Source organism: Lampetra fluviatilis, chromosome 13 (genome assembly GCF_964198595.1).
Source record: "Lampetra fluviatilis chromosome 13, kcLamFluv1.1, whole genome shotgun sequence".
In the NCBI taxonomy this organism is placed as follows: domain Eukaryota; kingdom Metazoa; phylum Chordata; class Hyperoartia; order Petromyzontiformes; family Petromyzontidae; genus Lampetra; species Lampetra fluviatilis.
Window position 1 is genome coordinate 9874892 of NC_136287.1, and position 18488 is coordinate 9893379.

The window sequence follows — 18488 nt, forward strand, 5'->3', positions numbered from 1 at the left end:
TTAAGCAAAGGTTTCAGAATCAGAATCGTTATTTAGACTGGAGAAATCCGATGAATTATCAAGCTCATTTTTTACAGATGTCCATATTTACTGGGGAAACTAAAGTGTTACATTTATTTAGGATTTTGTTTGACATTGAATGTGGATAGGCTTTTGTTTGAAATAAATGTGTGCTTCCACATATTGTTTTAGTTTTTGTTGTTGTTTTGCCATCGCATTGCTTGAGGTTAGAGGGCGTTTGCAAAAATAAACAAAACGGTGTAATATCGTCTTTGTCACTGAGTATATATTAAAGGGTGGCCTGTGAAAGCGTTAAATCAGTCACAGCTAAGGGGATCACGCATGCGAAATGCTGCGGTGCGTTTTGTGACATGCTGGATAATGCCCGCTTTGTTCTGATGACACAAGTGGATGGTCACACTAATGGGCGAGGGGCCTGATAGCTCAAAGCAGAAATCGCACATCAACTAAAAATAAATGAATGCCGCGTAGTTAAATGTACACATACCTGTGCTTGCGGCATCAGCATTTATGCGGTACGAGTATATAATGCGTTAGCCTTTGACCCACCCCATTTATTTTGCTTTGGGCAGCTCTAATGGTATTCTTTCCAGTACACCCTTTGCAAGATAGATAAAAGATAGATGAAATTATATTTCAAATCGTGGAAACTATAGCAAGATGAAAACCATTTTTGTTGTTGTTGCTTTTTCTGCTTTGATTAAAATTATTTAAAAGGTGACGTTTTTAACAGGGTAGTCAATTATTCAATGCACTTGCCATATCCTCGAAGTCTTACGAGCCGATATCATGACTGGTCCAAGCAAAGCCAGGGCTGCGTATTATAGGCGTGTAAAGACGAATTGATTAATTGATTAATACAGTGCATATTGTTAAGCTCAGGATGCACGTATAAATTCAAATGTGTAAGGATATCTGTTTTAGGTTCTTATATATTGGCACAATGGTTTGCGCACTGCACTATGAATCTGGCAACCACAGTTCAATTCATAACCGTGGCTAACATCAGTGAGAAATAATATCTCAACCGGTTCTGGGCACCCCCTTCAACAATCAAGTCTATATCGTCAAAACAATCCCCATCGCCGACATAACGTGGATGAGATATTCATCCAGCAGTGGATCTACAAAGGCCTATAATCGGTTTATGTGAGCTCTGCAGCTACCAGGGACCACTGCACTGACTAACATGTAAAACAAATAATGGAATATTCAATGAGTGATCTTATATTACAGCTCAACACGGGGTACAATTAATTACACTATCTAACATCAAATTGTATACTGCTGTACAGTAATGTCTCAAAGTACACGGACTCAGACTGCGCGGACCCGCTCATACGGGACCGACCCCGATTCAAACTTACACTAACGTGGATTTGAGGGCTTGTAACTGTATCGCCCGCGCAAGAAACAAGTCCAGAAAATATCGTCGTCTCGATTTGACCTGGATGCTACTGATGATTATTGAATAGTTTACTGTACAGTACTGTACTTTATTAACATTTATGTACATTTATATCCATTTTATATGCACTCCTATATTGTGTATATTTGCGCTTATGTGGGGGTACACGGAACCCAACCCTCTGAGACCTTGCTTTACAACATAATTCACAAGAGTCCGTCTTCGCTTGTCTGTATTAGCCCACATTCAGATAACTAACTTGCCATAGAGTCTGAATTATGGTATATTTACCCAGTTCTCCCTTACACTTGTTATATTTATCTCACGTATTCACCTGGTTATAAACCAATTGATTGAATGGTATCTGGTCATTTTTGCTATTCAACTTAGAAACTGGTTTCGAAATAACTGTAATTTTAGTAAAAGTGCTCTAATGAATCTAAAGTATGAAAATAACATTTAACATTTGTATTCTGGCGAATTGCCCGATGATGCTGGATGCAATTACCAGCGAAACGTCGTACTCAAATTGTAAATGTTGTGGTTTCACGCTTCAACACACCAGTGGGCTAAAGCAGTGAACTATTTGTCTTTTGTCAACGTGACACTTTTTTACTGATTGGCCGTGTCGGGTGGTGGAGGGTTACGACACATTTATAAATAACGCGATCTAAACCCAAAAACGTTGATTATGAATAATATTGGTCGCGAAAGCCTACGTGTTAAACTGATTTGTATCCATGTGTATCTTCTTTGATTTGGTACCACATATAGCTATGGTCCCGTGTTAGGATTAATGTTCTTTTGACCAGCGCACACAAGTGATGTATGTGCTTACATTGAGTTTGAGGCACATTTGTTTTGTTGCTTGATACTGTAAAGTAAAATAAAAATACATATAGGTTTCATTATATGTTCTGGTTATAGGGTAATGGCATATCGATCAGAAACATGGACAATTCTTGTTTTTTAAACGAAAAATTGCACAAAGAAGCGTGGAGAGATGCATGCTTGGAATTACTTTTAGAGACAGCAGCAGGCGGAGGAGCACACGGATTGGAGAGCATGTGCAGGTTAAAGACATTGTTCTAACTGTTTAAGAAAAGTTCGTGGGCTTGTTGCAGGACACATCGCTAGATGCGGTGGAGACACTGTGGTCAATAAATGTTGGAGTGGCAGTCAAGGGCTGGAAAGTGCCTGGAATTTTGACAATCAAGGAGATGGAGCACTGAAATCAGCTCGTGTGCAGATGCTAGGTGGATTATCTTACCTTATATATATAGGGCCTTACTCCGAGGCGCTTTGCAATCATTGTACAATTATACATTAGATCGTAGTGATTACAATAGAGAGTGGGATCGTGAGAGACGGTGGCAGCTTTGTAAGGTCGTGGCTGTTGATGAGAGGATAACATGTGCCTATGTAGTGGTGTATGTGTAATGCTGTATCAGTGTTTGTGCACACAAGGTTTGCAAGTTCCTTTGACAGTTCTTACTGACTACTGCTGTCCTGCTAATGGTGCTCATCATGCAACTATGAACGCATCTCCGCTGCTATACAGGATCCGCTTGAGGATGTTCCTTTAACTAAACTCCTCATTTCTGAAGAACTTAAAGGAAAATACTTTATGTAAGAGGACGGCTGCTTGCGTTGTGGCCGAAACGTCGTGAGAATTATTTTATTATGTTTTATTTTTATTATTTTATTACTTCCCTTCTACGTGACTTTACCGAAAGAACCAAGAAGATGAATCCCTGCAGTCACGAAAGCTTTAAATCGAAAAAGAAACAAGAAATTCAGGAAAATTTTTGATTGAACAATTGAACAGGCTTAAGCACAAGTAACTTATTTCTAATTGAAAATAATTGAAATCATGGTTTATAATAGATCTGCTATGAAGAAGGGCTCATGTTAGAAATGTCGGGCAATTTCTATTTTCCTTGAGGGCAGTGTTTATTCACGATTGTGTTGATATCTTTGTTATCCATGCGTACAGGTCGTGTCTTGGTTGTTGTCATGGAACCTGAGTTCATTGTAAACACTTCATTCATAACCTTTTAGAGTACTCTAGTTGTTTAGTGGAACGTGGTTATACGGCCCTTTGTCATTATACTGATGAACTAAATCCTCCGGCACCCTATGTCAATCCATAGGTGTTGTTTGACCATATTTCACGTGGCTGGTGATATAGTTCACTGAAAAATATCACCTGATTGTTGTCCATGTGATCATTTTCTTTTGTCCATGTGTCCTAAAGTAAAAGGTTTCAGAAACTTTTAACACAAAGAGAGTGCGAGAATTACAGGTTTAACAGCGTCACTAAACAATGGAGGATTTAGCATGACAGGTTGTTTACCTACTGTAAAGGCAGCCTGCTTTGTTTCACACGTTCTCGTAGCAAGTGCGACAAGTCACGAAAAATAATGCAACATGTCCTCATTTGAAAAAAAATGTTTTTGCAAACTGCAAGTATTTTTCAGTGTTGATTTGCCCCGTTGATAGGTATTTGCTTTTTTGTCTTCATCCCACAAAATAAATACCATCAACAAACCGACTATAGAAGTAGTTCATCTTTTCAAATACAAGCAAAGCCAACTTTGACCTCAAAAGGTAAAAGCATGAATGTGAATGAACAAAACTATATTTAAATATTGAAAGCGTGCTGAAGGCAGTGCCGCTTATAGGGATACGGACTTTAATACAATGCATTTGCGTAGAAAACAAATCACAACACTGGAATTATCGTGCGTTATCTATGATATAATTTTGTGTCGACTAAGACCCATTCCTTACTGAGAGTGTCCTTGCCTATTTACATTGGGCAGTTGACCAGCTTTGGTTTAAGCAAGCCTGACTGTTGATGAGACTATGGATGTCAAATCCAGTCCAGAATGTGTTAGTTATGAACTAATGCTGTTGATAACATTCACTCCCAGAAGGCCGTGCTGCTTTCATATTTTTTATGTGGACAGATAAATATGCAAAGGAGACTTCATTTTGTTCTATATTTAAAGACCTTCATCACGGATCTTACACGTGGTACTGTACATGTATTTAAAGATCAACTATCTTAACCACCTTTTTTCGTTCCTTATTAAAGTTAGCTTTAAAGGCATGCACTTTTTAAAAATTGACTTGCAAGGCCAAGAGCTGGGGAGCTTATTATCTTTAATGTGTCTGCTCCACAAATCGATGATGATGATGATGCATTGAATGCATATAGAGCAGCTGTTTGTGACACCGATGTTCTTGGTATCTCTAAGGCCCCATCCTCAGACATGCTTAATGCTGCCGCGTGTGCGGTGGTTGTTACTGCCGTGGTTACGTCTGCATACAAATAACTTATTCACAACCAATTTGGGAGCTGTCTTGGTCAACCTTGTACAAACGCACACTTGATCAGTTGTGACTGGTGAAAAGTTTTGTAGCTTGTGTGTAGCCACGCATTAGATCTCACATCGAGGAGAGGCTTGTAGTGGTGCTACTGTGTGTGCATTACATAAATAAGAACATAATTGGCAACAACATGAAAACGCGATATTTTTCCACTACAGTGTGTACATTTCTGGACTGTCAAGTTATAGTCCTGTGCGTTATAAAACCACTCCGTTATGAATTGCATTATATTTGAGTGTGTAACTTGTCACTGGAATATCACACGACACATTGAGTTACCCACTGTAAATGATGGTAAACGGTCATGATTTATGTGCTGCCAGTGTTTCTGTGTAAAACACTTTGCCTCTCTATTCATACATCATTGCAGATGGATGGGGGGTTATCTCCCTCTGCAATCACTTACTTAAAATACTCCATATTTGCAAGCTCACGCCAGTGGTAAAAATCTATGACCAAATTATAATGTGATGCAGATGTCCAGTCCAATTGTAGTTCTTGCTTCAGGCTTTTCATTATGAGTCTTTAGCATTTTGCACACATGTGCTCTTTAATTACCCCTTTTTCCCTTGTGTATTACACAAGACTACAGGCAAAGGTTGTCAGTAAACATTTAGAAAGTAAATTAGTATAACCTTGTTTCATTTGGATATTAAATATTGGGAGAACATTCCAATTATAAACGTGTGAAGTACCACACTTTCATCAAGTGATGTGTACAAAGGCAATATAGTAATGCTAATTTAATTGGTTATCTTTATGCATGTAATTTTAAGTAGACATGGTAGTGTATGAGAACACATCCAGTTTCAAAGTTAATGAATAATTGATGTTGTATGCCTGGCTATTTAGCTATTTACATTTGAAATAGTTTACTATACTCCTATTGCTATTGGCCCCATGTGTTACCAGTGTTACTGCAGTGGAAACTGTTAGCACACCTTGCGCAATTCCATAATTTAGCCAAAAACGTCACAACTGCCACAGCATCAACAATTTTTGCGGTAATATGTTGTCCACATTCACGCTGCTGAAATTGTGGATCCCCGATTTTTCACGTGAACTCACAACAAACGATCATCTGAAGGGCGTCAAACATGCTCAACCCTGTGGACAGACCTAGCTGACCAATCGGGCTCCCATCTAACGTACATTACCCAAGCCCACATAGCCTCATGGCCCCCGCAGAGCGTGGAGACCAGAAGGCCAAGGCGCTGGGTATGCTTCCTGGCCCAGAACACATCTGTTTCTGTGCTGCCAGAGCTTTCCTTCCCAGGGATCATGAAAGTGAGGCGTGGGCACGGATCAATCTCTCGCGAAAGTGAGGCGTGGGCACGGATCAATCTCTCACCAAAGTGAGGAGTGGACTCGGATCAATCTCTCACCAAAGTGAGGCGTGGGCACGGATCAATCTCTCACCAAAGTGAGGCGTGGGCACGGATCAATCTCTCACCAAAGTGAGGAGTGAACACGGATCAATCTCTCACCAAAGTGAGGAGTGGACACGGATCAATCTCTTTTCAAAATGGACAGAGTACGAGCTCAGGAGCCAGAATTGGTGTAGATTTAGAGAAGCATCAGTGTCAAACCAAGATAACTCGGTAACATGTCTTACCAGTGGTTGCAACAAAGCAATGACTTCTGCTTGAGGTTCACAATGCATGAGCAATGATATATAAGATGAAAAAACCCAATAAGATATTGTAGGGGTGCCACGATATTATTGTGGACTTCTGTAGAATGGTAATGCAAGCGATATTACAAGGCACTTGAGTGAAATCGGATTTTTGAGGAAATCATATATTTTAAAAAAGTGATGCAGTGTTGTGAATGGCTATTTGAGTTTCATACCTGAATGTATTAAAGTAATTCCTCCAAATCTTTATTTTGGCAATAGCAAATTGAATGTCACTTGGAACGAGCACACTGCGTACACATCCACTCGCCGGCGTGTGCCAAGGACACAATGGCACGCAGACCATAAGTGAGGCCACGTAAATCATACAAATATTCCATTGACATGCTCAGCTTTTCTGAAACCCACATATCATCCTACCCAAAATGTGCAACGGCGAGACACATTTGCTTGCACAGTTTTAAGTCTTGAGACTTACATTTTCTCAGGAACCCCCGCTCCTGCTGGACATCTGTGAAATAGAGCTTCATAGCTCATCGGATTCTTCCAGGATAAAAGCAAGATTCCGATTCTGACTTTGGACCGTCACTCGGGATTGTTGTAGAAAAGAGTGTGTTGTTTTTAAATGCACACAACTTAAAATGTGTGACATTCTTTGCTCCCATTGTGTGCGCAGCTTCCAGCATGTGTCAAACTACCTCTGTTTTTAGAAGCGTTAACGATGGATCATGCCGCGAGAGTCTTCTTAGCAAGACACTTGTTATCATGCAAATTATCACACGTCCAAGTTACAAGTGCTTGCTATCCAGGCCTAGTTTCCCTACACCTGCATACATTATGTAATGCGTAAACAGCTGGTCCCACGAGCCGAACACATCCTTCTGTTGGAGCACTCTACGTTAAAGTACACAATAGTTACGCAACATAGCAATTGGTTTAACCCTACCTTATGCTGCTGCATTTATTTGTTTAATGTAGAAAACTAAGATATTATATTGGTTGAATTCAGTTGCATTAGACATGGTAATGCTAAGAATTTGTGTGTTTATTAAAACCACAGCAATGTGTGTGTACAAGGGTGTTCATGTGTACGGGGAGCGGTGGCGTAGCGGTTAGCGCTACGCTGCGCTATGAACTCGGTGACCCGAGGTCGATTCCTGCTCACGGCCAACACCAGTGACTATTATCTGAACCTGCCCTGGGCCTCCTCTAGGTTGACTTGGCCTCAAATGAGCCACTGGGGAGACAAAAGCGGTCAGGCATAGTGCTGGCCATCCACCCCCTTCGTGTGCTGTGCCGGCCTTCATAGGTGCTCGCTAACATCACTTGCCCCCAAAGTCGGTTAAGGCTATAAAGGGGATCTTTGTCATGTGTACGCATGTAGAGGTGCGTGTATCTGCATGTGTGTATGTGCTCCTGTGTATTTGTGTTGGTGGGAGCAGCGCACAGTGGCTAGCACGCCATGCACCTGGCCATCTGCGTTTAATTCCCAGCAATGGCCAACATCAGTCGCAAGTTTTATCTGAACCAGCCGAGGTCAACTCGGCTTGAAATGAGTACCTGTTGTGGCATGTCAACATAAGCACTCTGGATGCAAAGGTGACCGGGCACAGTGCTTGGTCACGCCACCCTTTCTCGCCCTGTGCCAGCCTTAAAAGGCGCTCACTATGACAGCACTTGTCCTGAAGGTCTCCATGACTATATGGGGATCTTTGTCTCCGTGTACACGTGTGCATGTGTGTGTTCGCATGCACGCACACATACACATCCACGCTCGCGTGGGCAGCAGTGGCACAGTAGTTAGTTGCGCGGCGCTACGAACCCGGTAACCTGAGTTCGATTCCCGCTCATGGGCAGCAACACCAGTGACGATTATCTAGGTAGACCCAGCCTCAAATACTTTCTGCAGTGTGTAAGCATCATCACTGGGGAGACAAAGGCGTGGTGCTGGCCACCCACTCTCTTGTGTGCCCTACCGGCCTTTGTCGGTGCTCTCTAAGAGCACTTGCCCCCAAAGTATGTTAAGGCTATATGGGGAATCTTTGTCTTTTGTGCATGCACGCATATGGTTGCACGAAATGCCGCAGTGTGATCTCCCATAATTAAAAACAGACAGGTATGGGAATATAAACACGTGTCGTATTACTCCCACATTGTCCGTCATGTTGGGTAGATCCTCGTTGCACAAAATGAACTGAAACTTTAATTGGCGCTTTCCCCCCAAACATTCACTAAGCTTTGAGCTTAAAATAATGTTCGTATAGACCACCTCAGTCTAATTTCTTTCCTTTCTGTTTTTCAGCAGTCTGTCAGTGTTTGTAATAATCAGCAGTTAATTCAATTCATCAGAGCTATGCATATGAGTACTGACGAACCCACAGCTTATCATAGGCTCTTGCCAGTGATCAAATAAATAGTTCTCAAGATGATTTTTTTCTCTTGGTTGACTGAGATATGCAATTGAGTCATTCGGTCAATTGTGTCATGATGGGGCCTTTCAAAACAATTCTCGCTCTCTCTCTGCTCACAATGAGCCGCTCGTTTTTAAAGACCACACTTCTTAAAGGCCACCCAAAATCATCACCACAGGGCAACTTCGCTTGGACATTACTGCAGCTCGAATGCGAACTCCGTCCCATGAAGCGGCATAAAACGGTGTGCTGCTTCCCTCCTGCACGCCCGCTCACAGCTCGAAGAGTGGCAGCGACCCCTCCAGCAAGACGCTGTCCGGTGGCGCCGTTCCCACCCCCTTCAAGAAGCTGGAGGATGGCCCCTTCAAGGGCACGGCCGTCGCGCCCCAAGTCGTGACCGGCCCCGAGCAGCCCGATGGAGGGGGCGGCAGCAGCACAAGCACAGCGCCACCCGCTGGTACGACCGCCGTGATGTCCGCGCCCACCACGGCAGTAGGGTCCGCGGCGGCATTTTTTGTGGGGGGGGGGGGTGGTGGTCGTCTGCTCGCAGAGAGCCACCACAGGTTGCTCTGTGGCCCTTGATTGAAATCGCCGACATACATTTTAAACTGCTGGCAGCTGGATCAAGTTTGCTAAAAGGGTCACAAAGGGTGCTTATGGATTTATTACGCAGGTGGCTCACGAACTTGGAGTGAATTTTTGAGCTTTTAGGAAAATGAGGCAAGCGAGCAGCTTTGCCAGTGTAGTTTAAGGGGCCATCCATAAATGACGTCATGCACCTGGGGGGGGGGGGGGTCAGACATTTGTGACGATGTGTGACGAGGGGGGGGGGGGTTGAGAAATGTGACGTCACATCAAAATGCGCAACTTTAAATAAATATAGACAACACGTTCTACTTAATTAAATAGACTTTTTAATAAATGTTTTCTCCTACAACAGAGTGCAGCGCCACATTAATTACGCACTACAATGACAATAGTTTAAAGCGATTTGAAGCATGTTTTACTTTTAGGGGGTGTGGGCAGAGCTTTGTGACGTCATATTTGATGGGGGGTCTGACTTTTTGTGACGCCGTGTGACGAGGGGGGGGGGGTAAAAATCGTCCAAAATCGCGTGACGTAATTTATGGACGGCCCCTAACTGGATTTCTCTTAATATCCTTGCGTGTTTGTTGTGTACAGGGGAGTGTTAAAGACGCTCCATTCCACTTTCATCAAAAATTCACTGATGGAGACATTTGCTAAATATGGCTTCAGTGGGAATCATGTGAAATTGACTCAACATGACATGAACACACAGGGTAGTGTGTTCACTTGGTGATGCTAAACTGTGCGACTCTTGAGATTTTAAACGTGTGGAGTCTTTTAAGCAAATCAGTCATTCATGTTATTCTTATTATCATGCTCCTCTGATGGAAAACATCCATTCTAAATGAAAATTGAATTGGAATTTAATTATGTTATTCCTTGCTCTGTAACTTATACACCTTCACAATTAACACAGTACACGAGAGCATTAAATTAATTGGAAATTAGAATCCAAGCCAATTTGTGTTTTTAATTACTGTAATCGGAAGCACGCATGGCTTCCGTGTATCGACACATTCAAGATCAATTGAGATGTGGTTCTCCTTTTGCCCTTTCCTTTGCTAACAGAGCCTCGGCCCACGTTCAGTCGAGGTGGGCAGCCCGATGTTGACCTCCCGGTGAGCCCCACACCCGCTCTGCCCAACAGTACTCTTCAGTATCAGGGGTAAGTCCACATTTACACACGCACACACACACACACACACTGCAAGGTCCGACCTTGTCCATCAAGTGCTCGTCGAGCTGCATTGGTTTCCGGTTTGCTGAACGAATGCAGAATCAGAATATTTATTTATTTTGGAGGAATCCGATGAGCTATCAAGTTATTTTTCACTCATTACACACAAAGTGCTTGCCACAAATGAAACACAATACTTTGTTGATCTCGTCAAGGAGCATCAACCATCACGCGAACTCCGGTCATCCTCCCAGCGGCGTTTGGCTAGCCATTGAACAAAGACGGCTTCCGCATCGCGCGCTTTGAGATGCACTTTTGCAGCCATCAGGAATGCTCTTCCTTCCGATATTAGGAAGCCACTGAAGCTATGCAATTTTAAATCTAGATTGAAAACTCGTTTCTTTAGAACTGCTTTATGTGTTTAGTTTGTTCTTCCCCACACCTCTGATTATCACGGTTGGCTACATACAGTAAGAGAGAAATTCAACACACATACACACATATACACTCATACACAGAAACAACGTGAAGCTCACCTGTCCGACGACCCATTAATGCAATTCCAGGCAACAGCTAACATTATCGGCAAGTGATATCTCTTTACCAACCTGCACTTACGAGTGTGGAAAAGTATGATCAAATATCTCAATGACTGACAATGTACAGAGGGGCCTTCATCATGCCCCTAGCTGTAGAATGAATTGCCACGATTTTGGGGTCACAATTTCACTTAAGAATTGAGTTTTTTTTTTATATATCGGGGTGCTTTGTAACATCTGTTTTAAATATGGGGGTAAAATTTAGTGTCTCCATGCACACTATATGCGTACCAACGAGAATCGATTCTCGCGCGCACAAATTCCACAAATCTTTCTTGCACAAATCTTCAGTTTTAATCCATGAAGTCATGCATTGTTACACACCTGCCAATTTTTTGTCAATACACCTTAAAACATACATTCATGTGGCTTTACTATGAATATAAAATTTAGCGGCAGGAGCCTTAGCAAAATTTTACGGCACTTGGATCCTACTTAGTCATCGTAAACTCATATTCTCATACATAAAGGACCATGGCCTGAGGGTTTGAATTTCAGCACAGGAGTGAACATCAGAGCAATGATCTCCTTTCATTATATTACACAAATCGGTCTTCGTGGCCGTCTCTTGCTTTTGGATTTTTTATTTGCTTCAATATCTTGCAGGCGTTTGTGTTGGCAAAATATTCGTACAAACAAAACACCACGTAAAGAAACTCAAGAGCATCCCAGATCCACTCACTTCCAGCCGATCCAAAATTATGCACGAAACCCATCTACTTGTACGGTAGCATGTCAACAAATTGTGTTCACTTAGTAACATTGATTGAACTAGAAGGTGTTGTGCGTATGTGCACTGGTTCAAGTATTTGATTATCTCTTCTCTTGGATTACATGTGCTGTTAGTGTCCACTCTCTTCATTTGTTTACGTTTATAAAAAAACTATTCTTTGAGCCCTTCAGAAAATATGTTCATCCTTCAATGTCCGCTGTGTCGTGGTGATGCTAAGTAACTCGGATTGAACTCTACATTTGTGTTTTTAGTAAATATTACATTGCGATTACTTATTTTATTGTTATTCAGTTTTTATTAAATGCTTTGGATTCCGCTCTAAGCGAGAACCTTAACCTGTGATGTGCACACTCACACAAAGTGGGAAAATCTAAAATGTTGCCTATTGTATTCTCACAGAATTATGTTACTAAATTATGTTACTAAAAAGCTTAACAACATTGTTTTATGTAATGCACAACAACCTATTTACGTGACTTTACCGAAAGACACAAATAATATAACAAATATACACTTGAATGCATTGTACATAAAAAATGTGGCAGTGCTCTTTGCTACCCAGAATTTTTACTTCGAATTTTACATGTATATAAACTAAGGCTTTTAAAACTGCAGTGTTCATTTTGTCAACGTTCAAGTGGTATGTGCACAGTGGTATGTGTGTAGTAGCCCTGCCAACCACACATTAGCAACAATTCACTGAGAAGAAGACATGGCAGGGATATATTATGCGTTAAAGCCACAGGAATTTTGTGCATGTTTCATAGAGGGTCTAATTTCTCAACATTGCCCCATTAGCATCGATTCATGCATACATACATCTATTGGTGCTCAGTATTTTCTACCATAATTAATTTATCTCTTTGAAATACGGTAATATCATCATGCTGTGTTCGCACTACGTCACCTGACTGCATGCTTTTCCATACACTTTGTATGAAATGAAAACTTTTTTTGTTACTCTCCAGCCATTCCCTTTTCCTCCAAGAATTATATATATATATATTTTTAAACATGCTTTGTTAAAGTTTGCAGCATATAAAAACCCGTTAACATTCGGCGATAGGAATGTAATAATTTGTTTTCATTGCTGATCATTATATGGCATGTAATGTTAAGTATCGATGCCATATGACAAGAGACCTTTTATGATACCATTATAAGGGAATTATGATATCATTGATGAGCTTTTATGGCCGCATCGTTGTGAGCATTTATGGGTGCACGCCTGTAAGTCATTGAAACAGCACACATGGGCGGCTGCACTATTTTCACGCAGATTTTCTTGTGCTCAAAACGTTCAGCCTCTGCGCATCAGGCTTATTACGCAATGTCCTCTGAACCATATGCTCGGTGTTTCAAGTTGGCAAAGGCACAATTCAGTTTGTCTTAATTATTTTTGCTCACAAATCTCAAACTAACGTGCCATTATTCTTTATTTTATCAATATATATAAAAGGGAAATTTGCTATTATGCGTGTCTGTTCAAAATGTTTAGCGTACTTCTCGACATGCAACAAACTTGAAATTTGCCATGTGGGTACTTTCCAGACTGTACACCATGCAAAAATTTAAAAAAAATACACTTTTGAAAATGTTTTTGGGGGGGGCGCAATAATGCATATATTTTGCACGGCAAGCAAGCTGTGACGTCACATCTGTCATGTGACCCGTGTGCGGAAGCGTAACGGAGTGTGCCAGCTGATGGCGGGTAAAGTGAAATACAAATGTGTTGCAGGTCTAAGGCATTCTTCGCGCAGCATTGCTTTATTATTTCAGTTGTTTACTGCCGTACGCACCCTGAGAGTTGTGTGTAGTGGTTAGCGCGCTGCGCTACGAACCCGGCGACCCAAGTTCGATTCCCGCTCACGGCCACCACCGGTGACGATTATTTTAATCGGTCCTGGGCCTCCCCTAGGTCGACTCAGCCTCAATCGACTAGCTGGTGTGGTGTGTGAACATTGCCACTCGGGAGACAAAGGCGGCCGGGCGTGGTGAATCCAAGTCCCGGGCGAAGCCGGGTAGTAAAGCTAGTACAGTAGAAATTGTGCTTCATGTTTCTACCAAGCATATAACTGCTTGAACCCGTGCTATTAATGCAATGATGTTTTCACGTCCTTGTGCTGTTCTCCTTTTGGCGGCCTTTAGTCGATAGCACGGGTAAGACAAAGCCACACAAGAGGCAGTCTCTGGTGCAGGCCAAAAGCACATTTGTTTGCATAGTTTACTTCAAATATGTGTGGTTAATGCAGAAATTATGCCTTTGTAATCGGTGTCTATTTGGTTTTTGGACATCTAAACACCTGTATTTAGTGCATACACCCACTTCCACATAGATCTTCAAAATGCATTCGTTAACTGTAAGTTGAATGACACGTCATGTTATTCCCGTGGGCAATGTTTGTGCCGTGGACTCTTTGTGCAGCATGGAGATGAAGCTAGTGAAGTTTAGGAAGGGCGAGAGCGTTGGCCTGCGGCTGGCTGGTGGAAATGACGTGGGCATCTTTGTGGCGGGCGTGCAAGAAGGCAGTCCCGCATCAACCCAAGGGCTGGAGGAAGGGGACCAGCTACTCAAGGCAAGGCTACGGGCATCTGTGATTTTGGATGTGTACGTGTTTGTGCGTGCTTGTCAGGGAGGGAGTTGGCACAGTTGGTGGTGGGAAGTATGGGTCGTGCATCTGCCAGTTACCCTAGCCAGTTAACCTATAACACCTGGGTCTGTCCCATGACCTTCTGCCAGCAAGCCTTTGCCACCTCACGTGGCCTCAAAATGTTCCTCATTTGGCACAAGCAATTGCGGTGATGTCATCGCCACTTAGTGGCAAATTGTAGCTGTCAGGAGCGGTGCTGCTAACCCAACGGCCTCGGTTCAATGCCTGAATGTGTACATTCATGATTAGTCTCATCTGAACATGTCTTGGACCTCTACCCCTGATGATTTTGTCTCCACATTTCATGGGTCAACAACCTTCTATTAATATTTAATTCCCAATGAGACCATATTTGTCAATATTCTGCCATATCTAGAATGTTAGTAGCTTGCACACAAGGCACGAAAACACATTTTAAGAGCGTCTGAAGAGAGATAATGCAGGAGCTCTTGTGTGCTCTTTAACAATTCAGCAGCCATCCCACCTTCATCGCTATAATTCTGTTTTAATGCAATAGTATGGCAAAGATGTAATTTCTGAAAAACCTGATCAATAATGAAATAACCGAGTAGGCAGGAAATATGGCACGGAAGAAAAGGAATAAAAGCATGCCAGCAGTTGTATAGATCTTTCTAACACTGATCACAAGCAGTTCTCTTAACTAGCAAATGTTAATCGATGCACAACTCTGCATTAGTACAGTGTTTAATATGGCTTAATAACAATACATAATTTCTAATCTGATATTGATGGGCAAATGTGTTTCAACCTGTGTTGTCCTTTTTGCACGTTTAGGTTGAATTCTTGCTTAGATGACGAGTTTTAAATATTTCACGGCAGTGCTTCTTAACAGGGCGATTCCGTTTTTTTTCCTCCCCACATTACGTAACTGAAATGTCCTGTTGTATAATGGATCCGATTAATATTAGCGTTCTTGTGCTATTGCCGTCAATTCTACTTCTCTGGGATTTTCATTGAACCATTATGTAAGCAAATAAATGATTGTTGTTTTTGCCTTGTGCCATTGGCTCCCAGCCTGATTCAGTCATGACAATTAAGTTTGTCAAAACAAAGTGCCCCAGCAGCCCCACAAAAAAGAATGACTGCTGCCTGCGCCGGTTAACAGATTGGCTTGTTATGTCGTGTTTCAGGTAAACAATGTGGATTTTCAGAACATAATTCGAGAGGAAGCTGTGCTCTTTCTCCTTGAGCTGCCCAAGGGGGAGGAAGTCAGCATCTTGGCTCAGCGCAAGAAGGACGGTGAGCCTTAATCATCTCGCTGCCACAATGGAGTACCCAGTAGAGGGAATACTTTAAACAGCTGCTTTATGGAAAGGCAACGTCTCATGATAGAATATTTTTTTAGGAAAAAAAAAATTCTCGCAAATAATAAGTTGGCATGCCTGCTTAACAGTTTGAAACAGCCTAATTGGTCTCAGATGTTTAGTGCTGGGTAAGTTGCAAACACTGGACAAAGTAGCAAGAGTTTGTAGCACTGCCTCACCCAAACCTATCTATTGGCCTCATCGATTCTTCCTTGCAGGCCATGCGTTTGCTGATGAATGAGTGTTTCTTGATCATTTTCTTAGTGAGTATTTCCATGAATGTGGCCATGTGTAAAATGTCGTGATGTTTAATGCAACATCAACTTAGTGTTCCCCTTGAAAGAGGATTAAAGGGAGTACGTGTTCATCAGACATGTTTGACACAGTGTGAAACAGTCGGGCATATACAACAGTGTATTACCAATATTGACACAGCCGGCAATTGATCATTGTTCCTTCCTCTTACACATTACACATTTCTCAGCATAGTTTCATGCTGTCCAAGATGAGTCATACCACTTTTATAGTGATCTGTGTGCCCCAAAAGCAAGAGTCACCACTATACACTGCATGAAAAGTGCCAACTGGTCAAATGCAGTCACACAATGAATGGGTTTGAGCAAAGACAGAGGGGGGAGCAGTTTGGAGAGACACAGATGCCACTCTAAAAATGGAGAACACTCGCAATTTTAACAAAATTATGATATTTTTGTTCCATTAAAATCACATAATTCTGACATCTGGCAGAATGTAAGAAACCTGGTAATCCCTTGGCAGTCATTCATCGTTTACAGCGGTAAAATCATTCATACATTCTCATCATCGGCAGTTTTAGGCGTGATGTGGGCGGCATATAATTAGCATCAATTTTCAGAAATTGCAGTTATCTCATAATTACGCCGAGTCTTCATGGAAGATGTATGGGCATTGCATATAAAGTATTTTAAAAGCAAAGCTAAATGCGCAATGCAGCATTCTCCATATCGCACTGCCATTAAAGCTGAACACTACGACAAAAATGTAGTGCCATCTGCTTGCATACTTTCATTATACAGTAATTCATATTCTTACTTGATTTAATCAAACAGCACATTTCAGAAAACCATGCACATGAAGAAAATCCATGCAATATGTTCCAGATCATAAATTCCTGAGGGTTTGATGTTATTGTCCAGACATGTTATTTAAAATAATTGTTTAAATGTAATTTGTACCATATTAAATACGTTTTTTTCTTCATAAAACACTGCCACATATGTTGTGCAAGTTTTGGTGTACTTAAAATGAAATGAAAACTAAATAATATTTATTTTACCAGGTAAGGCCCACTGAGCTATACAGCTCTTTTTCAGAAGTGACCTGGTCACAAATGATAGCTCAACAAAGTGGCTTATCACGTGGAAATGTACAGCAGCCAAATACTCTAAATGCATCTTCATCACTTTAGAAGAGAGGTTGTTGGATACCATACATAGCTCATGTGCTGTGGAACTCCCAACTCCCTTAGCTCAGAGGTTGCCAGAAGATGCAGTACATCTGGTGATGACACCCCAATGCGCAGAGTTTTCAATGTTTTCGGCCCATTCGTCCATTAATGTTTTATTAAAAAAAGTATTCGTGAAACATCGCAAGGTAAAACCTGGTTGAGAAAATCGAATATTATCCAAGATAAAGGACACCTTCACAACACTTATTATTGTTAGTGCTTGTTCTCATAGGGGGCCTTAAGTCAGTTGTGGACATTTCAGATTTTCGTGACAGGGGCAAAATTCTTCCTTTGGTCGACCACTGCTTTTATCCCACAACGTGGTACCTACCACATATTTCATCTCGACCAGATGGATGACAGCCTGAGTTGACCCCAGAGACTGGGATTTCATCTCTCGACCTCTCGACTGTGATTAGTGCACCCTAATCAAGTGCCACTTGATTTATCGTGGCAGAAATTAATTTAGGAACTTGTAGTTTATATTATCATTAGAATGCAGACGCATGGGCATGTGTGTGCTATTGCAGTGGAGTGCGGTTGCATAGTGGTTAGTGCACTATGCTAGAAACCTGGCGACCTGAGTTAAATTCATGCTCATGGCCAACATCAGTGGTGAATCTGAACTTGTCCTAGGCCTCCCCTATGCCGCCTCAACAATAAATGAGTACCTGGTGAGGTGCGAATGTAAGCACTGGAGAGGCAAAGACAGCCTGGTGTGGTGCTGTCCACCCCACGCCCTCTTGTGTGCCGCGCTGACTTTCAAACGGGTCGCTCGCTAACGGTTTATATCGCTATACAGGGGTCTTTCTCTTTCTCCGCTATTGCAGTCTATCGGCGGGTGGTGGAGTCGGACGTGGGGGATTCCTTCTACATCCGCACACACTTTGGCTACGAGAAGGAGACACCCTATGGCTTGAGCTTCACGCGGGGCGAGGTGTTCCGGGTGGTGGACACCCTCTACAACGGCAAGCTGGGCTCGTGGCTCGCCATTCGCATCGGCCGCAATCACCAGGAGGTGGAGCGTGGCATCATCCCCAACAAGAACAGGTGGGGT

General features: G+C 42.1%; 1 protein-coding gene across 5 annotated transcripts in view; it reads left to right on the plus strand.

The window, feature by feature from the left end:
- Positions 1-18488, plus strand: part of TJP2 (tight junction protein 2) — a 389609-nt gene that overhangs the window by 138483 nt on the left and 232638 nt on the right. For all 5 annotated transcript variants that reach the window (XM_078862279.1, XM_078862275.1, XM_078862278.1 and 2 more), the window contains 5 exons: positions 9151-9329; positions 10529-10625; positions 14395-14545; positions 15793-15880; positions 18262-18481. In XM_078862279.1, coding sequence (XP_078718405.1) covers positions 9151-9329; positions 10529-10625; positions 14395-14545; positions 15793-15880; positions 18262-18481 — 735 coding nt within the window. The remainder of the gene's footprint in view (positions 1-9150; positions 9330-10528; positions 10626-14394; positions 14546-15792; positions 15881-18261; positions 18482-18488) is intronic.